This window comes from Haematobia irritans, chromosome 3, assembly GCF_050003625.1.
Source record: "Haematobia irritans isolate KBUSLIRL chromosome 3, ASM5000362v1, whole genome shotgun sequence".
Lineage (NCBI taxonomy): Eukaryota > Metazoa > Arthropoda > Insecta > Diptera > Muscidae > Haematobia > Haematobia irritans.
The window spans coordinates 50,893,036-50,920,069 of NC_134399.1; the positions used below are offsets into that span (position 1 = coordinate 50,893,036).

The 27,034-nt window shown below is 36.8% G+C and overlaps 1 protein-coding gene across 9 annotated transcripts in view; it reads right to left on the reverse strand.

The window, feature by feature from the left end:
- spri (Src homology 2 domain-containing protein sprint) overlaps positions 1 to 27,034 on the reverse strand; it is a 996,502-nt gene that overhangs the window by 56,095 nt on the left and 913,373 nt on the right. For all 9 annotated transcript variants that reach the window (XM_075299532.1, XM_075299534.1, XM_075299533.1 and 6 more), the window contains 2 exons: positions 25,933 to 26,985; positions 25,686 to 25,874 (listed from right to left, as the gene is read on the reverse strand). In XM_075299532.1, the coding sequence (XP_075155647.1) occupies positions 25,686 to 25,874; positions 25,933 to 26,985 (1,242 nt within the window). The remainder of the gene's footprint in view (positions 1 to 25,685; positions 25,875 to 25,932; positions 26,986 to 27,034) is intronic.

The following is a 27,034-nucleotide window of genomic DNA, read 5'->3' on the forward strand; positions in this document are numbered from 1 at the left end:
ATGTCAATCTTAATCTTAATTATATATTTTTCCTATTAATTGTTAAGTTTCCTGATGTTCCTTTGTAAAGTGTAAAACAATAATATAAATATAACAACAAAATATTCAACGTATTTTGTTTTGTTTCAATAGCGGTTTAAGGTACTGTAGAATTATAATTCTAACCCTCCTAAAGCATTCTAGAAACAATTGGAAAGACGTATGAAATGTTGTTTTTCAGTGCTTTTTAATGGTTGTAAAAACCATCGATACACCGTATAACGATGTTATCATTTTGGGGTTGTCTAAGCGTTCGTTAGACCATCGGAAAAGCGTATAAAATATTCTTTTCATGACGCTTTGAAAACGTTGTTAAATACAATCGATACACCGTGGAATGATGTTATCATTTTAGGGTTGTAACAACGCTTTTTCCCACCGTGTATCAACCGTTCACAACGCTTTTACAATGCTTCTCCGATGGTTTTTTTTCTGACTGGGTAAGGTTAGGTTAGGTTAAAGTGGCAGCCCGATTAAGATTCAGGCTCACTTAGACTATTCAGTCCATTGTGATACCACATTAACTAAAAGTACCTATTACAAATGGGCACTTCTACCCAGTCAGAAATTTACGATGGTTATAAATATTGAGCGTTGTAACAAGCGTTGGAACCCAACGTTGAAACAACGCTTGCTAAACAAATTAATTGACGGTTTTTAAATAGTAAATTTTCCATAAAATTATCGTTGAAAATGCATGTTCCATCAATGTCCAATGGTTTTTAATGAGTAATGGAGGTATAATTGTTGATAGGAATTGATTTATAATAGGATAATGTTCCTTTATCATATAAAGTGAATATGTACATTAACAGTGAAACCACTAGGAACCACAATTTGGGTAATTTTACAAATGAGTAGAAAGTTTAAACTAAACGCTGACATCACGCCAAAACCCAAATATAAGTACTTATTTATCGACTAATTGAAGAAATTTTGTTAGACATAATTACTTTTTTTTCACATGTTAAGGTGAGTATTAACTTCGAGTTTAGCCGCTTAAATCGCTAAAGTGAAAACTAAATCAGTAAGAAAAATGTACAAAATCATACATATTTGTTGCAAATTTTATTATAACTTGATGGGGAAAAGCCCAAAGCAAATTTTCACAAAGTTAAATGGATTAAAATGGATTATTAAAGAAAAGTAATCGTGAAAAAATGACGTTTTTATCGCCTAAACTCGAACTTAATACCCACCTTTAAGGAAAATTTCATTGTTTGAAGGAAAAAATTGGAGTTCAGTATTGCAAGAATGTTATTTTGGTGCATTTGTGGTAAAACGTACAAATCTTTTGGCGCATTTGGGGTAAAATGTAAAAATCTTAAGAAATTCTGAAGTGTTTTGTGTGAAATACGCACATTTGTGTATAACTTTTTCCCTTTGTTAAGTTCATTTTAGTGTCGTAGAGGATTCTCTTTTTAATGTACCTTAAAACTTTTCCAAGAGTGAATTTTGAACTATTACCTATAGGAAATAATAAAGACATATGACTAGCCCCGAAAATCACAAATTTTTCACGATTACTTTTCTTTAATAATTCATTTTAAGGAATACAAACTTTATGAAAATTTGCTTTGGGCTATTCCCCATCAAGATATAAAGAAATCTGCAACAAATATGTATACTTTTATGTCTTTTTTACTGATTTAGTTTTCACTTTAGCGATTTTGACCATATTAAAATATTTTTTTACCATTTATAAATGTCAATCTTAATCTTAGTTATGTATTTTTCCTATTAACGGCCATTTTCATGTAGCTCCGTTAGGCTTTAACAGCCAATTAACAGAAAGTAAATTGCAAATATCTTAACTGGCTATGGACTATATATGCAAGATGAAAATTTCGTCCATAATACGGTTCAAAAGTTGGTTAGTTAACGGAACACTAACGGAGCTTTATGAAAATGGGGGTAATTGTTAAGTTTTCTGATGTTCCTTTGTAAAGTGTAAAACACTAATTTTGTTTTGTTTCAATAGCGGTTTTAAGGTACTGTAAAATTATAATTCTAACCCTCCTAAAGCATTCTAGAAACAATTGGAAAGACGTATGAAATGTTGTTTTTCAGTGCTTTTTAATGGTTGTAAAAACCATCGATACACCGTATAACGATGTTATCATGTTGGGGTTGTCAAAGCGTTCGTTAAACCATCGGAAAAGCGTATAAAATATTGTTTTCATGACGCTTTGAAAACGTTGTTAAATACAATCGATACACCGTGGAATGATGTTATCATTTTGGGGTTGTAACAACGCTTTTTGCCACCGTGTATCAACCGTTCACAACGCTTTTACAACGCTTTTCCGATGGTTTTTTTCTGACTGGGTAGTTTTAACCGCTGAACCTTCTTGATTATTTTTCTTTGTTGAACCAACCAGATTGTTCCAAAAACATTAGCAGACTGCTTAAGTTAACGTTTTCCAGATCCGCCAGTAATCTGAAGCTATATGCTCCTAAAAGTTGCTTGCGCTTTACACAAAATGCAGGACACTCACACAAGAGGTGTTTAATTGATTCTTTTTCCTCCGCATCATGACAGCTCATACAATAGTCGTTATACTTCGCGCCAATAGTTTTTGCAAAGTCGCCTATCAGGCAGCGACCCGTTATAACAGATATCAGGAGTGATATCTGACGTCTCGAGAACACTAGCATATCTAGTGTACGGTTTAAGTTGAAATGGGGCCATATTTGCTTGGTGTCGTTACAACCCTTGCAATTCTCCCATCGAACATTTGCCATCATAACAGCCTTCTCACGCAGCATGAGCTTGCAGGTAGCTAGGGGCATACCAACAAATTCTAGTTCCCATGGAATATGTAAGGTAGTCCCTAGCCTTGCCAACTCATCCGCTTCGCAGTTCCCCGGTATGTTCCTATGGCCAGGCACCCATATTAGGTGAATATTGTACTGCTCAGCCATCTCATTGAGAGATTTGCGGCAGTCGATGGCCGTTTTCGAGTTGAGGTACACAGAGTCCAAGGATTTTATTGCAGGTTGACTGTCTGAGTATATATTAATGCCCACATTTTTTGGAACATTACTTCTCAGCCAATTCGCCACCTCTCTTATTGCTAATATTTCAGCCTGAAAAACACTACAGTGATTAGGTAATCTTTTCGCTATTCGAAGTTCCAGATCATTAGAATATACTCCGAACCCCACTTGTCCATCCAATTTGGAGCCATCTGTGTAGAAATCTATATATTCTTTATTCCCCGGGGTCTGTGTGCACCACGCCTCACTGTTGGGGATTAGAGTCTCAAACTTTTTGTCGAAAAGTGGACTCGCCAAAGTGTAATCCACTACGTTAGGCACATCAGGCATCATTTTGAGGACAGAACTGTGACCGTAATCTTTTTCCGACCACAGCGATAGTTCGCGCAACCGCACAGCCGTTGTTGCAGCTGACTGTTTGGCCAAAATGTCTAAAGGCAATAGATGCAGCATGACATTAAGGGAATTTGTTCCTGTCTTGATGAATGCGCCTGAAATACACAAACACGCCATACGCTGAACTTTATCTAAACAAGTCGGTTTCTGAAGTGCCGGCCACCAGACTACAACACCATATAGCATTATAGGTCTAACCACTGCCGTGTATAGCCAATGCACAATTTTTGGTTTTAGTCCCCACTTTTTTCCTATTGCCTTTTTGCACGAGTACAAAGCTACAGTTGCCTTCCTCGCCCTTTCTTCAATATTAAGCTTAAAGTTCAGCTTCCTGTCCAAAATAACGCCAAGGTATTTTGCACAATCACCAAAGGGAATTTCAATACCCCCTAAGGAAATAGGCCTAACCGTGGGAGCTTTGCGATCTTTGCAGTACATGACTAATTCTGTCTTTGCAGGATTTACCCCAAGACCATTGTCTTTCGCCCATTTCTCAGTCATCCGGAGGGCCCTCTGAATAATATCTCTGATTGTGGATGGGAATTTTCCCCTGACTGCCAGAGCCACATCATCTGCGTATGCCACCACTTTTATCCTTTCTTTTTCTAGAGTAACCAGAAGGCTATTTATAGCAACATTCCAAAGAAGAGGTGATAGAACTCCTCCTTGGGGAGTGCCTCTGTTCACATACCTTTGTATGTTTGCTTGTCCTAGTGTGGCTGAAATACGTCTCTTCATTAGCAGTTCGTCTAACAGCCTGAGTATACATGGATCAACATTCAGAGTTGTCAGTCCATTTAATATCGAGCTCGGATGGACATTATTGAACGCCCCTTCGACGTCTAGAAACGCCACGATTGTGTATTCTTTGACAGATGCTAGTTCTAAGATAAATATCTATCATCCTCTCCAGAGTCTTAAGTAGGAATGAGGATAAGCTGATTGGTCGGAAATCCTTCGCCCTCGAGTGAGAGGCTTTTCCCGCTTTAGGTATGAAAACGACTTTTGTTTCCCTCCACTTTCCTGGGATATATGATAAGTTGATACATCCTTTATATATCACCGACAACCAGGGGATAATTCTGTCAGTTACAGCTTGTAACTCCGCCGGAGTAATTCCATCAGGTCCGGGGGATTTGAATGGTCCAAAGCTATTTAGCGCCCAAGTTCAAGTTCAATTTTCGTAAAAAAATATTTTCTCATACAAAAACTCTTTATAGTAAATTTCACTTAAATTTTAGAAAGACTTTTACATTTCACTAGTATTTTTGTAGTATAACAAAAGAATTTTTAACTACCAGTTAAGAAAATTTTTAAGGAAATTTCCATCGTATTTTATACGATTGTTACTTAAAATTTGTAAAATTTCCATTCGGGTAGTAAATTTTCGTTACAGATACGAAAAATAAACTAAAATTCTGGTAATAAATTATTGTAAAAATTTTCTTAAATTTACGAGGCACTTTGTTTTGTGTGTGCAATAAAATCCTTGGACTCTGTGTTCCTTAACTAGAAAACGGCCATCGACTGCCGCAAATCTATCAACGAGATGGCTGAGCAGTACAACATTCACCTAATATACAGCGAAGCGGATGAGTTAGCAAGGCTAGGAAGTACCTCATGTATTCGATGATGGCGAATGTCCGATGGGAGAATTGCAAAGGTTGCAATTACACTAAGCAAATATGGCCCCATCCAAACTTAAACGCACGCTTGATATGTTAGTGTTTTCAAGACGTTAGACATCACTCATGATATCTATAATGGGTCGCCGTCTGATATGCGAGTTTGCAAAAAATATTGGCGCGAAGCATGAGCTGTCATGATGCTGAGGAAAAGGAATCAATAAAACACGTGCTGTCTGCTAATGTTTTTCGAACAATCTGGTTGGTTCAGCAGAAGAAAATAATCGAGTAGGTTCAGCGGTTAAAAATAGAAGTGCCCATATGTACTCGGACTCGGCTATAAAAAGGAGGTCGCTTGTCATTGAACTTAACATAGAATCGGGCAGCACTCATTGTATTATAACTTGGTGGGGAATGATCCAAAGCAACAATTGAAAAAGTTTAGTTTCTTTATAATGAATTATTAATGAAAAGAAATCGTGAAAACATAGTTAAATAAGTTTATAAATTATTGTATAGGATTTAAATATAATGTGCTTTTGAATGGTTATCGTTAAATAACTTTAGTATTCGATGGAAAAATATTTATGTTACTCGACTTCACGCAACAAAAAGAAACGTTTGGAAAACGTATACCGAAAACGTTTTTATTTTGTTTTTAAATTTTTATTTTTTTTTTTTTTTGATCCAAATATTTTAATATTTGATCCAAAATCTGTTTTTTCTGACTCTAAATCTTTACTAACCCACATTTGGAAGTTTCATAGTAAAAATTTAATATAGTAATATGTAATGTTAAACATCATTTCGGAATCTTCCGAACATTTTTGGAATATATGTAAAAAACAACTTGTTGGTGTTCGGTAGGAGCAGGGATTGAACCCACGACCGGTTGTATTGCTACACGTGGCCAACAAATGTATGTTTCTGTTAAATAAAGTTTTGTTTGTGACGTGCCGGAAACTAACCATCAAAAAAATCACTTCTGTAACATATACCCCAAACACATTTTGCTTCAAGCTTATATATTTTCAGAATTTGCCCATACAAAATATTGTTTGTATATGCATATACTGGTAGAAAAAAATGTTAATGAAATTTATTTGTGTATATATATTTTTAAGGCACCAATTGGTTACTTCCATTCTTTTACTTGCAGCTTACTCTCTGGGTCTCTCTTTCTAGAGATGTTTATAGGCTATTTGTAAATTAATATATGTGCGCATCCAAGCATATTATATTTAGAAAAACTTTATGCCCCAAACATGGTATGCTAGTTCATAAACATTATATGCTTGCACTTAAAAATATTGTGTTAAAAATGTGAGTTCCAAACATATAATTTTTACACCCAAACATATGAAAAACAGTCTTTTTCGATCGTGTACGCAGCCTAGCTGATAGTGTGTTGGCTTATAAACTGTATAAAATTGAATAATATCTTGAACATTGTTCGTATTACAGAAAACGTTGCTAAGAACTAACACAGCTCGTGGAGAAAGATGTGAGGGAAGATGCAATTAGACAGAATTTTTTTGTTTTGTTTTTTGAGCACAATCTTCTTTGGGAGAAAAGTCTTCCAAGCATATAAGATATTTTTCCAAACATATAATTCACATAAAACAAACATAATAATTTTTCGGCAATAGCCAAGAATATATGTGCTTCCTGCAAAATATGTTTGGAACATATGTTACTGTTCATTTGTAATCTTTTCTAAATATATAAAAGAAAATGATTGTATGCAGATTACAGCTAAGTCGACAGATTTGACTTTTGTTGTAATTTGAAAAACTCACTATTGTGACTTAACCTCAAATATTTTTTTTTTTGTCTTAAACATGAGTTTGGGATAAGCTTTATAAATGTTAGCCGTATTTGGCCGTGTTTTGGCTATCAGAGACATGCGGACTATTGAGTTTATTTTATTATTTCACGTTGCGATTTTTGAGGTATTTCGATTTTTCGTAGGCGACCTTTGTTCTCAGTATAACAATTATTTTTGTCGAAAATGAGCTTTAAAGTTGGCCAACCAAAAACGGGCGGATTTGAAAATACCGATGATGACAATGCTGCCCGTAGAGCCATTTAAGTCCATGCCATCTTTTCGGAAGTAATTGATATTGATGTTGAACTGATATATTCCCTTAAAATTATACTCATTACTATTTGTTGTTAATTCCCATTGAATACCCAGAAATTTCAAACTTTTAGTCACAATACCGCCAAAATGATATAACAGGTTGTCTGATAAGTCCCCGGTCTGACACATAGATGGCGTCGCTAGTATTAAATGCATATTATTTTTATATAGTACCAACCTTCAAATGATTCGTGTCAAAAATTGGAGTCTGTCAGTCAATTAGTTTGTGAAGCAACTTTTGTTATTGTGAAAAAAATGGATAAAAAGGAATTTCGTGTTTTGATAAAATACTGTTTTCTGAAGGGAAAAAATACGGTGGAAGCAACAACTTGGCTTGATAATGAGTTTCCGGACTCTGCCCTAGGGAAATCAACAATAATTGATTGGTATGCAAAATTCAAGCGTGGTGAAATGAGCACGGAGGACGGTGAACGCAGTGGACGCCCGAAAGAGGTGGTTGCCGACGAAAACATCAAAAAATCCACAAAATGATTTTGAAAAAATGAAGTTGATCGAGATAGCAGAGGCCTTCAAAGGAACGTGTTGGTCATATCATTCATCAATATTTGGATATGCGGAAGCTCTGTGCAAAATGGGTGCCGCGCGAGCTCACATTTGACCAAAAACAACAACGTGTTTATGATTTTGAGCGGTGTTTGCAGCTGTTAACTCGTAATACACCCGTGTTATGTGACAATGGATGAAACATGGCTCCATCACTACACTCCTGAGTCCAATCGACAGTCGGCTGAGTGGACAGCGACCGGTGAACCGTCTCTGAAGCGTGGAAAGACTCAAAAGTCCGCTGGCAAAGTAATGGCCTCTGTTTTTTGGGATGCGCATGGAATAATTTTTATCGATTATCTTTAGAAGGGAAAAACCATCAACAGTGACTATTATATGGCGTTATTGGAGCGTTTGAAGGTCGAAATCGCGGCAAAACGGTCCCATATGAAGAAGAAAAAAGTGTTGTTCCACCAAGACAACGCACCGTGCCACAAGTCATTGAGAACGATGGCAAATTGGATGGAATTGGGCTTCGAATTGCTTTCCCACCCACCGTATTCTTCAGATCTGGCCCCACCGACTTTTTCTTGTTCTCAGACCTCAAAAGGATGCTCGCAGAGAAAAAATTAGGCTGCAATGAAGTGGTGATCGCCGAGGCCTATTTTGAGGCAAAACCGAATGAGTTCTACCAAAATGGTATCAAAAAATTGGAAGGTCGTTATAATCGTTGTATCGCTCTTGAAGGGAACTATGTTGAATAATAAAAACAAATTTTGACAAAAAATGTGTTTTTCTTTGTTATACCGGGGACTTATCAGCCAACCTGTTAAATGAAATACCCTTGGCTCCCAATGACGGCGACCGTTGTATTGTTTCATACAAGAAAAATTAGTGAAAATGCCTTACTGCCAGTAGGTTGTTTCGGCGAAGATTCTGCTGAGTCCCGGAATAAATTATACAAAGCAGATAGAATACATCATGCCCGCACGATCATCCGCATAAACTATATTTCTGGCACCGCCAGTGCATGGTTCAACCGTCTGATTTCCAGGGAAGTGTGTGTCCAAAAGTTCCTCCAACGTCTCCATGTTGTAATGAAACCTGGAGCGGTGTTAGTGGATGCTAGTACCTTCCGTAGTCTGGAAGCCTCTGACGTATTCTCAATACTGCTGCAGTAATCATCCCAAGAGTTTTGTTGAGACCTTCTCAGTTCTCGTTTATATGCTCTCAGATTCATCTTGTAAGTGTCCCCATCCTCCGGAGCTCTTGTGGACTTTGCCTTGTTAAAGAGCTTCCTGCAGGATTTCCTCATATTACTTAACTCCGTAGTCCACCATGGCGGCCGAGTTTTTCCCCTTGGCTTTCCTCTAGGGCAAGCTGCTTTCAGTGACATGTTGAATGCCTTAGTAATCCGCTCCACTGCGTGTTCGATATCTTGCACATTTCTCATATTTGTCTCTGTTATTTCCGGTATCATCATATAGAACGATTCCCTATACCTATTCCAGTCAGCTTTCCTAACATTTGGCGGAAATATGGTCTTGGTGATATGAACATCAAATTTGAAACTGATGTAGCGATGATCTGAGAAGCTGTGTTCACTTAAAACCTGCCACTCAGATATCATTTCATTTAGTTCTTGCGAGGCCAAGGTGATGTCCAAAACCTCTTGCCTGTTTTAGTGACAAAGGTTGGGGCATCTCCCTTGTTGCAAACTATCAGATTAGTACGCAAAACAAGTATATACGGCCGTAAGTTCGGCCAGGCCGAAGCTTATGTACCCTCCATCATGGATTGCGTAGAAACTTTTTCTAAACACTGCCATCTACAATCGAATTAGTTAAGTTGCGGTAACGCTTGCCGGTGGCAAGGTATCTTAAAACCTCCTAACACCATCTTCTAAATTGTATGTAAGTCCATACGTGGTATATATTAAATCAAAAAAGATCGATCCAATACGTATATAATTCAGTTTGACAAAGTAGACATAAAATTTTGACAAAATTTTCTACAGAAATAAAATTTTAACAAAATTTTCTATAGAAATAAAATTTTCTATAGAAATAAAAATTTTGACAAAATTTTCTATAGAAAAAAAATTTTGATAAAAATTTCTACAGAAATAAAACTTTAACAAAATTTTCTATAGAAATAGACTTTTGACAAAATATTCTATAGAAATAAAATCTTGGTAGATTATTTTTGGCTCGAGTGGCAACCATGATTACGAACCGAATAAAATTTGAACAAAATTTTCTATAGAAATAAAATTTTGACAATGATGAAAATTTTATTGTGAACCGAATAAAATTTTAACAAAATTTTCTCTAGAAATAAAATTTTGACAAAATTTTCTATAGAAATAAAATTTTGACAAAATTTTCTATATAAATAAAATTTTGGTAGATTAATTTTGGCTCTAGTGGCAACCATGGTTATGAACCGTATGGACCAATTTTTGAGTGATTGGACCAATTGTTGTATGGTTGTTAGCGACCATATACTAACACCACGTTCCTAATTTGAACCGGATCGGATGAATTTTGCTTCTCCAAGAGGCTCCGGAGGTCAAATCTGGAGAACGTTTTATATGGGGGCTATATATAATTATGGACCGATATGGACCAATTCTGGCACGGTTGTTAAAGATCATATATTAACACCATGTTCAAAATTACAACCGGATTGGATGAAATTTGCTTCTCTTGGAGACTTCGCAAGCCAAATCTGGGGATCGGCTTATATGGGGGCTATATATAATTATGAACCAATGTGGACCAATTTTTGCATGGTTATTAGAGACCATATAACTATACCAAGTACCAAATTTCAGCCGGATCGGATGCAATTTGCTTCTCTTTGGGGCTTCGCAAGCCAAATCTGGAGATCGGTTTATATGGGGTCCATATATAATTATAGACCGATGTGGACCAATTTTTGCATGGTTATTAGAGACCATATACCAACATCATGTACCAAATTTCAGCCGGATCGGATGAAATTTGCTTCCCTTTGAGGCTCCGCAACCCAAATCTGGGGATCGGTTTATATGGGGGCTTTATATAATTATGGACCGATGTGCACCAATTTTTGCACGATTGTTAGAGACCATCTACCAACACCATGTACCAAATTTCAGCCGGGTCGGATGAAATATGCTTCTCTTAGAGGCTCCACAAGCCAAATCTGGGGATCGGTTTATATGGGGGCTATATATAATTATGGACCGATGTGGACCAATTTTTGCATGATTGTTAGAGACCATCTACCAACACCATGTACCAAATTTCAGCCGGATCGGATGAAATATGCTTCTCTTAGAGGCTCCACAAGCCAAATCTGGGGATCGGTTTATATGGGGGCTATATATAATTATTGACCGATGTAGACCAATTTTTGCATAGTTGTTAGAGACCATATACTAACACAATGTACCAAATTTCAGCCGGATCGGATGAAATTTGCTTCTCTTAGAGGCTCCGAAAGCCAAATCGGGGGAACGGTTTATATGGGGGCTATATATAATTATGAACCGATGTGGACCAATTTTTGCATGGTTGTTAGAGACCATATACCAACACTATATACCAAATTTCAGCCGGATCGGATGAAATATGCTTCTGTTAGAGGCTCCACAAGCCAAATCTGAGGGTCCCTTTATATGGGGGCTATACGTAAAAATGGACCGATATGGCCCATTTTCAATACCATCCGACCTACATCGATAACAACTACTTGTGCCAAGTTTCAAGTCGATAGCTTGTTTCGTTCGGAAGTTAGCGTGATTTCAACAGACGGACGGACGGACGGACGGACGGACGGACGGACGGACGGACGGACATGCTTAGATCGACTCAGAATTTCACCACGACCCAGAATATATATACTTTATGGGGTCTTAGAGCAATATTTCGATGTGTTACAAACGGAATGACAAAGTTAATATACCCCCATCCTATGATGGAGGGTATAATAAACTCTATTAGCGACTCTCCCCTTGCATTAGTATCACTACTTCCCCATATACTATGATGTGCATTCGCATCGCATCCCATAATGAGTTTTGTCTTAGTTTTCAGTGACTCCTCCACTAAGGTCTTAACGGCATATGGAGGCATCTCCCTGTCATGTCCCATGTAGACCGAAGATACCCAATATTTGCATTTGGCTATTTCTAAATTGGCAACGACAGTGTCTGCATTGCACATTGAAGGAAGCAGAAACAAGTTAAGCTCGTTTTTAGCAATTATACAGGCTCGAATTACATCATTACCAGTATACTGCAATAGTTTGAACCCCGGAGTACTTAATTCACATATTTTGTTTCTATAAACATATGGTTCCTGAATAAGAACCATGTCTATGTCCCCTTTCATCAGGAGAACCTTTAAGGCAGCACATGCAGCCTTACAATGATGAAGATTTATCAGTAGGATCCGTAGGACCATCGAGATTTTCCACAACCGTCACATCAGCCGCTTCACTCGAGTCATCAAGAATGTTCTCTTCAGAGATCTCGGTGACTCTCGCAATAACCATAGGTTCAACTTTGGTGAGTTCTGAGGCAATAGAAACCTCCTCTCGCATACGGTGTCTATCCATGTCTTCAACTTTGGTATCTCCATCGACTTCGCAAGAGGATCCGCTTACTTCTGATTCAGACAGAGGCTTGTCCATTTCTGAATCTTTTAGCTGATCGTTTTGATATACCTTCATTTGGATATAATGAAAGCCATAACATACACGGCCCTGGGACTTTGCTAGATGTGGCAAAGACTGAGTGTTCAATATAAACACTGCATGCCGTCTTGGTCCATCCACTTCATCCAAACGGCCAACCTTCCAATCAGCTGTTGGAAGATCTGGATTGCATCGTTCCAGTCTATTTAAAATAGATTCAGGGTCAGAAGGGTTTGCAGGTATCCACGCATGTGCTCTAGGTCTAGCCGGTATGTCTTTCTTCTCGATTAACTCTAGAGCAGCTCCTTCCCAAACTTCACCAATTAGTATCAGAGCAGCTTTAAAACATTCTATAGACCTCTGGTCCTCAAATGCGACTAGCTTAAATCGTCCTTGATACCAACCAGCCTCTTGGTGTCGAGGATCTGGGCCGGGAAACTTTTCCAGCACCTGTGAGTAGACGCCAGACAAAGCATTCTCAATTTCCCCCCATTTTTGCTTTGGAACCATACCGTCCAATGCTCCTTTATTTATGATAGCCATCACAAGGCTGTCTTTAGCAACTGAGGCAAACGATCGTTGATCCCCTTTGGAGGATGGCAGCTCATCCGGTGATCGTTCCCTTTTTCCACACCCAGAAAAAAGTGCCTTCGAAACTAAAGGAAAAAATTTTCATCAATATAGTTTATCCATTTTATTTCCATTAAGGTAAATTTTTGTGAAAAATAATAAAATTTACTCGTTTCAGTAAAAAAAATCCTAAACTGTAAGCAGTTAGGAATAGTTCATTAACTAGAATAAGGCATGGAATTTTACTCATCCTATTTTCTTCGCTGGCTATAAGAATTTACTACTGAAAAAGAAAATTTTATTCACCGATAACAAAGCATTCGTAAAAATAAACAAAAACCGAACTAAAACCAAGTTTCCTCAAAATTAGTAAAATTTCTTATAAAATGATAATTGCGACTTCCTTTATAATAGAAAATTTTTCATACATACGAACAACACTTGGCATAGAAAAATATTTTAGTTCATTCGTACTAAGAAGTATGCAATCCTTTCAAAACTTAAGGAAACACACTTGTTAGAATATAGGAAATTTTCCTAAATTTCTATTGTTTACCTGTAATCGATACCTGTCATCGTAATCGATGTGTTTGCGCGTGGGTGTAATCGATATATTTGTGCGTCGGTTGTTTTTTTAGTTGGAATCGCGTTGTTTTGTATACGGAGAGATTGTTAAAAAATAATATGGTAAAATAATATTATAAATAACAAATAAAATATATAAAATATTTGTTATTTTAAATTAGTGAGAAAAATTTTCGTTTTTTTTTAAATAAATCTATCAATGTTCGTGATAGTGTATAAAGAAAGAAAACACCAGCAGAATAACAACCCTTTCATTTGTCTCATTTTGGAATCTTCAATTATCAGGTAATATTCAGTGACGCTAACCTTTTGCAACAAAAATGTTTTATGATTTTTTTTATATTTGTAGGTATTGAAATTGTAAAAGGAGGACAAAATCGTTAGGCAGCAACTTATTAAAAGTGAAAAGTACAAGAAGAAGAAAAAGTGCGTTTTACAGTTGATAATATCACACGGAAATTGGAAATAGTGGAATAATAAACTAATATTTCAAAGAGATTCGATGCTGTTGATTCTTAATAAATATATTCAATATATTAATAAAACATGTCTTTTATTGAAGATAAAATTGCTTATAGAAATAAATAAAATTGTATTTAAAAACGAAGGTAAGCAGTTCTAATTATGAAGTAAAAGTTTTACCACAAATGTGTAAGATTTGTCGAAATGAATGAAAAAATTTCAATAAAATCATTCCATATATGAATTCAAATTAGTTAAATTTTTTCATTCTGTAGTATAGTGGTATATAAATATAGGAAAATGTTAACTAATATATGGAATGCATTATTCCTAATTTCTACGAAAATCACATCGTTCAAACAAATAAAAATGTCTTTGGCGCTATACGAAGTTCAACTTTCTTCACAATGAGTTCATTTTAACTTAAAGAAGGGGTCACTTTTTTCTGGGTGCAGCCTCAAGAATTCCTTGAGCCCATTTTAAGGAATCGCTTTGTTTAGCCGACAACGTGCTTGGGTCGACTGATCCTAATTTCTTTAGGATAAACAAACCATTTCTGCGTTCCTTGAATCTCTTTCGTTAGTGATTACCTCCTTTTGATGCCGTTACCTTGGAAAAGGTTCGACTTGTCAAATTGTCGCCACCTGTCGACCCGTCTACAGATCGACTAATTGGGCCTAACTCTTGGTCATTGCCCAAATTTATAACTCCAGTCGATACCCGTCCACTGGGCCCTGAAGTTAGCAACCCAGTGGATGTCTTTGAATTTCTGTGCATGGTGGCCTAATATCCCACCACACTTGAAATTCGTAGTAGGTACTTATTACGATGATTTTATCCGCTATTAAAAAAACACGTCCGTTCCGTTCGACGGTTGAATAAAAGAAAAGATTTAAATAATGCAACGCGGATGGATTAATATTTGATGGTAAATAGCCACATTGTTAAAGATTTCTAATATACCCATTTTCATTAATAACGTATTTTTTTAGAAATAATCATAAGATAAAACTAAGCGAATGTGTAGAAGATAGAAGGGTACATAGCGAGGCAATCTAAAATGATGACATTTTAGAAGTAAATAATATTAATAATGTTAATGTTGGTTCAAGAATCGTGTTTCTGGTAGAATACTCCGAGTAAATGTAGACAGCGATTTTGAAAATTTAAGGCGATGCTTAAATATATACATATTATATAATGACAAACATCAAACACAGTTATTTTTATATATTTGTTTTCTTATTGTGTACCATAGTATTCATCAAATCAATTTTTTTTCAGTCATATAACTAATATAAAAGTTCGGGAGCGTATACGAGAATTTTAGCCGTTTTTTTTAACGCCGATAATACTGGCCAAAGATTACGATGGAATTACCAATAAAAGAGTCTTTAAAGAAATAAAAGCTATACATTTTGATATCTGAGGTAACATTTATTAGAGGTCTGCATCGAATAACTTTTCACTACATGTATGCAATTCGCTGTCGAATATAGTACATACACTGTCTTTATCTCAGAGCGCAAGTAGTGAAGTGAAGAGAACACTTGCTTGTCAAATACCACCAAGTACTTATCCGAAACAATATGTGTTCCGAAAAAAAAGGAACAATAAAAATGTAAGTACTTGAGAAAAAGTACAACATGGATTCTCTTCACTTCACATGGTACCACAAGTATTTCTCAGTTATGTGCGAAGCAAAACTTTCCATTATTATTAATCATAGATATGTATGTATATAACATATTTCATATATTTATGTATATCACACACTTACCTTAACGTTTGCCGTTTTTTATAACAAACCAAAACATATATTATGGAGTGTAACTGTTTTTTTGTATTTCTGAAACTGCACGTGGTACATGGAGTACTCTATGAAGTTTTGTTCTCGCAACATACTCGACGTGATCACTCTGAGTACACTTCAATAAGAGAGAAAGAGGAATATGTGTTTCTTGGTAGTGAAGACATCAGAGTAGCAACAAGAAGTTACTCGTGGCTTTTGGTGTTCATAAAAATGTGTACCAATAGTTTTGCGACTCTCTCAAATAGATGTACTCATGTAGCAAGTACAAGTGTACTCTGCATTTACAAATGGAATTGTGCAGACCTCTAATATTTATTACAGTACTTTTAGTTGTATGATCATTGATTAACTTAAGCTTTTATTTAAGATGGTGGTAAGATGGACAGATAGCACTACATAGCGCGAATATATAGATCTTCTTCAAATGTAAAATGTAGCAAATAGTAATTCATAATTAATCTTATTAAATATATATATTATATTACCAAGAAAAACAATAAAAATTATTTAGTTCGAATATTTTATGTAGCATAATTTTAGGAAAAACTATAAAATACTGATATCCATAAAATAAAACAACCTCGCTGCTTCTGGGCCAATATTTGAATTGTGGCTTCCTTTTCATTTATGTATCCATGCATTTATTGAAATACTTAAATATATGGAAATAAAATACAATTTACGGCAATAGAATTATCTTTCAATTCGGTTGTGGGTAATATTAAGGTTGGATGATACAAAGGAATCGTGGAGGTACCAATAACAAATTTTATTAACTGACGTAACCAACTCCATATCTGGTATAAGTTGAATCTCCCATCATTCGATTGAGTCGACCGAATTAGTCGGGTGACTCAACTGCAAACAGATAGTTGCTGCAACTGGGAGAAGACGAGACGATGTTCCACTTTCTTGGCCGATGCCCGATATTGGCGAGTATAAGATTCAAATTCTTTGGGAAGGTTATACTTCATCAATTTGAAATCATTGATATCCTAAATGGAGGTGAAGATTTTTGTTGGTACCGTTTATACAAATACTTAAAAGAAGCCTTGAATTATAGAAAAATTTTAATAGATGAATTCAATTATTATGAATTCAATTATTATGAATTCAATTAATCAATTTATAAACAACTAAAACTCAAATTACCAGCAGACGGTTTGAATTCAAACCATGCTGTATGATTCTTTATTAGCCATAAGTTATATACTTGAACCTACATAACATTTTGTAACGTTATATAAAAATAAAGAATAATTGAATTGAATTGAAATAGTTGCTGCAACTTCCAAAAGGAGGCTGGCAATAAATTCGGTCATCACAACCTATCTGTGTTCTCTGTGTATACAGACAAAATTATGGCAAATCGCTTTTTTCAGAAAAGAAAACAACGTTTTTTGTCTTACAATTCATACTTTTTATAATACGATTTGTTATAAATTATGTTATAAAGTTACCAATTCGAATAATCTCATAGGTGCCATAAAGCAATTTATTTCGAATATACACTGCAAAAAATATTTACGTAATATAAGTTGAATCTCCCATCATTCGATTGAGTCGACCGAATTAGTCGGGTGACTCAACTGCAAACAGATAGTTGCTGCAACTTCCAAAAGGAGGTTGGCAATAAATTCGGTCACCACAACCTATCTGTGTTCTCTGTGTATACAGACAAAATTATGGCAAATCGGGTTTTTCAGAAAAGAAAACAACGTTTTTGTCTTACAATTCATACTTTTTATAATACGATTTGTTATAAATTATGTTATAAAGTTACCAATTCGAATAATCTCATAGGTGCCATAAAGCAATTTATTTCGAATATACACTGCAACAAATATTTACGTAATATTAAAGATTACGCAACCTAAATTTTAGGATGCGCAATTTACAAATTACTAAGGAACAATTTCCTTAAAATAATGAAATTTTTATTAAGATAAAGTTTATAATCTTTGCTTCAAAAAAATTTTTATTCAATTTAGAACACAAATTTTGGAAGTTTGCTTCCCCTCGGTTAAAGTCGTATATCTTTGAACTAAGGCCAATTTTCCTTAAAGTAAAGAAACATATTTTTTGATGAAAGAAATCGTCCATAAATTAACTGAAATATTGAATGAAAATTCGATGAATGGAATCTCTATCTTAATTCTCGGAATCAATTCCAATATCCTTAACCCTTTAGACCCTAAAGTTGCCTGTGGGCAACTGTTTTTCAGACTGTACTTTCAGACTAACTGTCAGCGTTGTTTTTGTTCATAAAACTGTAACGGTATCGAAAGCTACAAGTGTTCTCTTTAAGTTGGATGAAAAAACAGCTAATATGGTTTTTGTCTTACAATTCATACTTTTTATAATACGATTTGTTATAAATTATGTTATAAAGTTACCAATTCGAATAATCTCATAGGTGCCATAAAGCAATTTATTTCGAATATACACTGCAAAAAATATTTACGTAATATTAAAGATTACGCAACCTAAATTTTAGGATGCGCAATTTACAAATTACTAAGGAACAATTTCCTTAAAATAATGAAATTTTTATTAAGATAAAGTTTATAATCTTTGCTTCAAAAAATTTTTTATTCAATTTAGAACACAAATTTTGGAAGTTTGCTTCCCCTCGGTTAAAGTCGTATATCTTCGAACTAAGGCCAATTTTCCTTAAAGTAAATAAACATATTTTTTGATGAAAGAAATCGTCCATAAATTAACTGAAATATTGAATGAAAATTCGATGAATGGAATCTCTGTCTTAATTCTCGGAATCAATTCCAATATCCTTAACCCTTTAGACCCTAAAGTTGCCTGTGGGCAACTGTTTTTCAGACTGTACTTTCAGACTAACTGTCAGCGTTGTTTTTGTTCATAAAACTGTATCGGTATCGAAAGCTACAAGTGTTCTCTTTAAGTTGGATGAAAAAACAGCTAATATGGTTGTGATGTGGAAAAGGGTTTTTATAAATGAGATTTTTTCCAAAATTACAAAAAAGGTATTGAAAGTTTTTATTAAGTCTGTTGTGGTACATATCAAATAAAATATTTGTGAAAGTCAAATCTTAGAATTGCAAAAAAAACAACAAGTGTGAAATTTTTAAAATTGAAAAGTTGATATTAAACAAATTTTGAACTTCGATGGGATGTCCCAGTGACGAGGAATGTGGCAATAACGTGGAAGACATATCTGCAGTGCTGGGGAGGTCGTGAGTTATGAATGTTACTTACTAGTAACTGCAGCGAGTCATTAGATTTGTCGTGAATCGCGCCAAATGTCGTGTTCCGAAAATTTTCCTCAGTCACGAGATTTGTTGTGAATTACGAAAATTGTGGTGAATCACGCAGGAACGTAAGGCATAAACTTTGTTCGTGCGTGAGCGTGTGCGAGTATAATTTTTCATTTCGTGAATTTGCGTGAACGTGAATTCCTACCCACATGGCGTGCGTGAGTACAAATATTTCTTCGTTAATGCGTAAGTGAAGTTTCACTGACACGCACATCTAAGAATATATTTACTATATTAACAAAATATCCCAGCGAAATCTAGGTAACCACATCACATTACAATTTGCATTACCAGGAGTAAAGCTGTCATTACGCATTGCATTACATTGCGATGATTTATAATGACTAACTTGTAATTTTCGAATTGTTATTCTTAACATGTAATGAATTTGGCTGTTAATGACTTAATAAAATAGAATAATTGATGGTATTATTAGATATAATTATTCAAATAATTGAGCATTTACTTAAAAAACCCAAAAAGTTAAGGTATATTCTTCATGAATATTTCATAATAATTGTGTTTTAAATAAATGCTTTATTATACCTCATTCCCATTACACTTTCAAAATCGACTTTAACTAGATTTCAACTGCCATTTGCCTTATAAAAAAGGGAGTTAAAATCCACCTATAGTAGATTTCGAACCTAATGTGGTATATTAGGTTTATTATAAAGTATAACACGAATCAAACTCCCTTAAACAGCCCACTTTTATTTCTATTTTAAGTGTGAAATTAATTTGCGCGCAATCTTATTTAGATGACTTTATTATGTTAACTATTCAAGTAGTATTCATATTACAGCATTATTTTGATCCATTGTAATCGGCTAGAGAAGTCAATATTTTCGAGATTTGCAATCTTTGGTATATCTACGAAGAAGGTATTGGTATGCCTGGGGAGAAGTACTTTCCTCCTAGGACATGCGTGTGTAAATGTAATCCGGAGCGATGTCAATTAGTAAGTGGTTATTAATTTTTAAATAGGCTTACTTACAAGCTTACCGGGTAAATAGAGTTTTTGCTGGGATATTATGTTATATTAACAAAAAATGTAAAAAAAACAATAAAACGTAATAGTCTATAATTGCAAAACAAACAGGCAACATTCTCTACTGCCCAAACGAATGGGCGTGGCGACCCGAAATTTTGACTAGACTCTTCTTAAATGACTTAAACATGATTAAGAGTATAAACAAATTTTTAGCGATATCTAAAGGGTGGTTAAATTGTAAGGGCCGATGTTGAATGTGAACCACACCTAAACGCCAAGTTTTTTTTCCGAATTTTATTTGACATTTCTCTATTTCAGACTTACTCAATTTGAACCATGGAGAGATACACAATCCAACAACGTGTTAAAGTTATCCAGACATATTATGAAAATGGGCGTTCAAATCAAAATGCATATCGTGCACCTTCATCTTCAAGCCACCGTGGTGCAATGGTTAGCATGCCCGCCTTGCATACACAAGGTCGTGGGTTCGATTCCTGCTTCGACCGAACACCAAAAAGTTTTTCAGCGGTGGATTATCCCACCTCAGTAATGCTGGTGACATTTCTGAGGGTTTCAAAGCTTCTCTAAGTGGTTTCACTGCAATGTGGAACGCCGTTCGGACTCGGCTATAAAAAGGAGGTCCCTTGTCATTGAGCTTAACATGGAATCGGGCAGCACTCAGTGATAAGAGAGAAGTTCACCAATGTGGTATCACAATGGACTGAATAGTCTAAGTGAGCCTGATACATCAGGCTGCCACCTAACCTAACCTATCTTCAATGATGAGGCACATTTTCACCTCAGTGGATTCGTCAATAAACAGAATTGCCGCATTTGGGCGAATGAGAATCCAAGAGTGATTGTCGAAAAACAAATGCACCCACAAAGAGTGATGCGGTTTATGGGCTGGCGGCATCATCGGGCCGTATTTTTTCCAAAATGAGGCCGGTCAGGCAGTTACTGTGAATAGTATTCGCTATCGTGAGATGATAACGAACTTTTTATGGCCCGAATTGGAAGATATGGATGTGGACGATATGTGGTTTCCGCAGGACGGTGCCACTTGCCACACAGCTAACGAAACAATGGCTCTTTTGCGCAACAAATTCAATGGCCGTGTTATCTCACGTAATGGCGATGTCAATTGACCGCCAAGATCATGTGTGTTGACACCGTTGGACTTTTTTCTTTGGGGTTATTTGAAAGAAAAGGTGTACGTCCACAAGCCAGCAACAATTCAAGAGCTAAAGGATGAGATAATTCGGCACATTAACGGCATAGAACCTCCATTATGCCTCAGCGTCATCGAAAATTTGGACCATCGGATGAAGGTTTGCCACCGAGGTCGCCCATTTGGCCGATATTTTATTCCATACATAATTGAGTAATACCAATATATCGTAATAAAATAAAATTACAATAATTTCCTAAATAGTTTGTGTTTTATTCAAAATCAACATCGGCCCTTGAAATTTTAACCACCCTTTATAAAGATTCGGGGTCGAACGTGTTAAGAGAAGGTCAAAATGTTTGGATCCAAGTAAACTTTTCCTCGAGTGTATATTGTGAAGTCACTTGTTGAGGAATTGTAAAGGCAAGTACAACTCTATGACAATTTTGTTCAAACTTCATAATTCTCTTCATTGTAAGGCTGCATGTGCTGCCTTAAAAGTTCTCCTGATGAAAGGGGACATAGATATAGTTCTTATTCAAGAACCATATGTTTATAAAAACAAAATATGTGAATTAAGTACTCCGGGGTTCAAACTATTGCAGTATAGTGGTAATGATGTAAATCGAGCCTGTATAATTGCTAAAAACGAGCTCAACTTGTTTCTGCTTCCTTCAATGTGCAATACAGACACTGTCGTTGCCAGTTTAGAAATAGCCAAATGCAAATATTGGGTATCTTCGGTCTACATGGGACATGACAGGGATATGCCGTTAAGACCTTAGTAGAGGAGTCACGGAAAACAAAGACGAAACTCATTATGGGATGCGATGCGAATGCACATCATAGTATATGGGGAAGTAGTGATACTAATGCAAGGGGAGAGTCGCTAATAGAGTTTATTTTGCGTACTAATCTGGTAGTTTGCAACAAGGGAGATGTTCCAACCTTTGTCACTAAAAACAGGCAAGAGGTTTTGGACATCACCTTGGCCTCGCAAGAACTGAATGAAATGATATCTGAGTGGCATGTTTTAAGTGAACACAGCTTCTCAGATCATCGCTACATCAGTTTCAAATTTGATGTTCATACCACCAAGACCATATTTCCGCCAAATGTTAGGAAAGCTGACTGGAATAGGTATAGGGATTCGTTCAATATGATGATACCGGAAATACCAGAGACAAATATGAGCACTGTGCAAGTTATCGAACACGCAGTGGGGAGGATTACTAAGGCCTTCAACATTTCACTGAAAGCTGCATGCCCTAAAGGGAAGACAAGGGGGAAAAATCGACCACCATGGTGGTCTACGGAGTTTGGTAATATGAGGAAATCGTGCAGGAAGCTCTTTAACAAAGCAAAGTCCACCAGAGCTCCTGTGGATTGGGACGCTTACAAGAAGAATCTGAGAGGATACAAGCGAGAACTGAGAAAGGCTCAGCATAACTCTTGGAATGATTACTGCAGCAGCATTGAGAATACGTCCGAGGCTTCCGGACTACGGAAGGTGCTAGCATCCACGAGCTCCGCTCCAGGTTTCATTAAAACATTGGAGGGCAATTGGAAAACGTCCAGTGAGGAGACGCTGGAGGTACTATTGGACACACATTTTCCCGGAAATCAGACGGTTGAACCATGCACTGGCGGTGCCACAGTGGCTCAGCGGTCGTTTCCTATCGAGGAAATTGTATCAGAATCTAGAATAAACTGGGCGTTAAATAGCTTTGGATCATTCAAATCCCGCGGACCTGATGGAATTACTCCGGCGGAGTTACAAGCGGTGGCTGACAGAATTATCCCCTGGTTGTCGGCGATATATATAGGATGTATCAACTTAGCATATATTCCCCGAAAGTGGAGAGAATCAAAAGTCGTTTTCATACCTAAAGCGGGAAAAGCCTCTCACTCGAATGCGAAGGATTTCCCACCAATCGGCTTATCATTCCTACTTAAGACTCTGGAGAGGATGATAGATATTTATCTTAGAACTAGCGTCGATTCAAGTTTGCTCTCGAAACGACAACATGCATACTCGAAGGGCAGGTCTACTGAGACCGCATTACATGAACTAGTCAGCTTTATTGAAAGCTCACTATCTGTCAAAGAATACACAATCGTGGCATTTCTAGACATCGAAGGGGCGTTCAATAATGTCCATCCGAGCTCGATATTAAATGGACTGACAACTCTGAATGTTGATCCAGGTATACTTAGGCTGTTAGACGAACTTCTAAGGAAGAGACGCATTTCAGCCACACTAGGACGAGCAAACATACAAAGGTATGTGAACAGAGGCACTCCTCAAGGAGGAGTTCTATCATCTCTTCTTTGGAATGTTGCTATAAACGACCTTCTGGTTTCCCTAGAAAAAGAAAGGATACAAGTGGTGGCATACGCAGATGATGTGGCTCTAGCAGTCAGGGGAAAATTCCCATAAACAGTTAGAGATATTATACAGAGAGCCCTCCGGATGACTGAGAAATGGGCGAAAGATAATGGTCTTGGGGTAAATCCTGGAAAGACAGAACTAGTCATGTACTGCAAAGATCGCAAAACTCCCACGGTTAGGCCCATTTCCTTAGGGGGTATTGAAATTCCCTTTAGGGAGTGTGCAAAATACCTTGGTGTTATTTTGGACAGGAAGCTGAACTTTAAGCTTAATATTGAAGAAAGGGCGAGGAAAGCAACGGTAGCTTTATACTCGTGCAAAAAGGCAATAGGGAAAAAGTGGGGACTAAAACCAAAAATTGTACATTGGCTATACACGGCAGTGGTTAGACCTATAACGCTATATGGTGTTGTAGTCTGGTGGCCGGCACTTCACCAGCCGACAAGTTTAGACAAAGTTCAGCGTATGGCGTGCTTGTGTATCTCAGGTGCATTCAGCAAGACAGGAACAAACTCCCTTAATGTCATACTGCATCTATTGCCTTTAGACATTTTGGCCAAACAGTCAGCTGCCAACTGTGAGGCGGGTTATACACGGACCCCGGGGAATAAAAGATATATAGACTTCTACACTGATGGCTCCAAATTGGATGGCCAAGTGGGTTTCGGAGTATATTCTAAAGATCTGGAACTTCGAATAGCCAAAAGATTACCTGATCACTGTAGTGTTTTTCAGGCTGAAATATTAGCAATAAGAGAAGTGGTGAATTGGCTGAGAAGTAATGCTCCAAGCAATATTGGCATTAATATATACTCAGACAGTCAACCTGCAAAAAAATCCTTGGACTCTGTGTTCCTCAACTCGAAAACGGCCATCAACTGCCGCAAATCTCTCAATGAGATGGCTGAGCAGCACAATATTCACCTAATATGGGTGCCTGGCCACAGGAACATACCGGGGAGCTGCGAAGCAGATGGCAAATGTTCGATGGGAGAATTGTAAGGGTTGTAACGACACCAAGCAAATATGGCCCCATTTAAACTTAAACCGCACACTAGATATGCTAGTGTTCTCGAGACGCCAGATATCACTCCTGATATCTGCTATAACGGGTCGCTGCCTGATAGGCGATTTTGCAAAAACTATTGGTGCGAAGTATAATGACTATTGTATGAGCTGTCATGATGCGGAGGAAAAGGAATCAATAAAACACCTCTTGTGTGAGTGTCCTGCATTTTGTGTAAGGCGTAAGCAAATTTTAGGGGCATATAGCTTCAGATTACTGGCGGACCTGGAAAACGTTAACTTAAGCAGTCTGCTAATGTTTTTGGAACAATCTGGTTGGTTCAACAAAAGAAACCAATCGAGAAGGTTCAACGGTTAAAACTAGAAGTGCCCATATGTAATAGGTACTTTTAGTTAATGTGGTATCACAATGGACTGAATGGTCTAAGTGAGCCTGAATTTTAATCGGGCTGCCACTTTAACCTAACCTTCGAATAGAAAAGTGACTTATACATGAAAAAAGCATTTCTTTAATAATTGGGTATTTTAAAGTAAATTTAAGTTGGAACACTTCTGCGTACTTTGTGTGGGAAAGTAATAAACATGAAAATTCCGGATTTTTTTTCACAAAATAATTTTGTTTCTATTTTAAGTATTGGATGTCTAAGGTGGCTGTATTTTTTATATAATGTGTATCAACTCCATTTTAGCGACAACCGTTAAAATGGACTAATCCGGTTACATAGTTTTTCTAGGGTAAAGAAAAGTGATCGATCGGGAATGTATGGACACTCATCATCATCATCATAAAGTTTGGATTGAGAGCAATTGGTGTTAATATAGCGGCAAAACCCCACTTTACTGTCGAAATATTTTCGAGTTCAATATTTTTTAAGTCACGCAATTCTATCGATACAGACACTGTGGTAGATTATTCTGGATTATATTATGTCTATTATCTACGCAAATTACTTTCGTGGGATATTTCAATATATTTATGAACTTACATAGAATTTCTCTATCTCTTACACTGGGGTTACGCAAAATAGTAGCATGTTTACCACCGGTCTTTTTCGGTTTCAATGTGTCGTGGCTGTTTAATTCTTTGGTACATAACTCTTCAATGATAGTGTCATCTTCTGAAAGGGCTGGTCGGCATTTAGACAAATGTATTGTATCCGAATTTATTGTAGTATCTGGAATAATTGCAAAGCATTAAGTGAACGGATCAGGGATCTTCATGAAAAAACTTACCATCGTGTGGCAAAAACGAATCCCACTGCGAAGAATCCCATGGTTCCGAAAATACGGTACCATCGTCTGATTGAGCTGAGTCAATGCCGTTAAAGAAACATTGATTAAGGGCATAATTGCGTTCCACATTGTCGTATGATGAGAGTCGGCAAGTATTGTTTTGTGATGAATCAAAGGATTTTTGACTGTCATTCAATTCATTAAGATTTTTATGGCCATTCTGTTGATTTTGTTGTGGCGGAGTAGAGCATCTAATTAATTCGGGTAAGTTAAGATCGGGCAGTCGTTTGGCAATGATCTGGTGAATAGTCAACGGCTTTTGTTTATTTTCTTTGTTTGCTTCACGATTTAGCGAATTTTCCTTATTACTGTTTTCCCCAGTAGTAGTGTCCTTCCAATGTTCAGCAGAATCATAATCGCCATTTGCACCATTGTTATCATCTCCTTTTGCCATGAACTCCCAACTGCTGTCCAGTTGCCATTGTTCAAATCGACCACGAGCCCTCTTTGAGGGTTGTTGTTGGAGTTGCGCCTGTTGCTGCAGCTGTTGTTTTTTCTTTAGTTCATCGAGGCTGCCAGCTATTTTCTCAATTTCAGTCGGTATCAATAATTGGCACATAGGAGTTCGTACAAAACCTCCTTTGGGAGGTTCAGAATGGCGATGATTGGCTGCAAGAAGTGGGCAACGTTGAGAACGTCTCAAAATGCTGACCGTTGCAAGACCAGCTTGCTTAAGAGCATCAGCGGGCTCTGCATAAAAAGGACTACCTTGTTTACTGCGGGATACTGGAGTTTGGGCTGTTGGTGTGATGTCACCTTCTGTAGTTTCGCTTTTAAAGACTTTGTCTTCCGAAAAAGATTGGGTCATGAGACAGGGCAAGATAAGACCAGCACGGGAGCGAGGTTGGGAATCTTCGGAAAACTTTAATAGCTGTTGAGAATCAGATGTTGTGTCGGATGAAATTATGGTAATTGAGTCGGCAGTACGTGGTAGAGGCGGGCAAGATGTAACGGCAGGAGATGTTACAGAAGTATTAGAGGAGGTGATGGGAGCTATAGCAATAAGAAAATTGTTAGGTATACATAGATTCGCCTTGGGAGT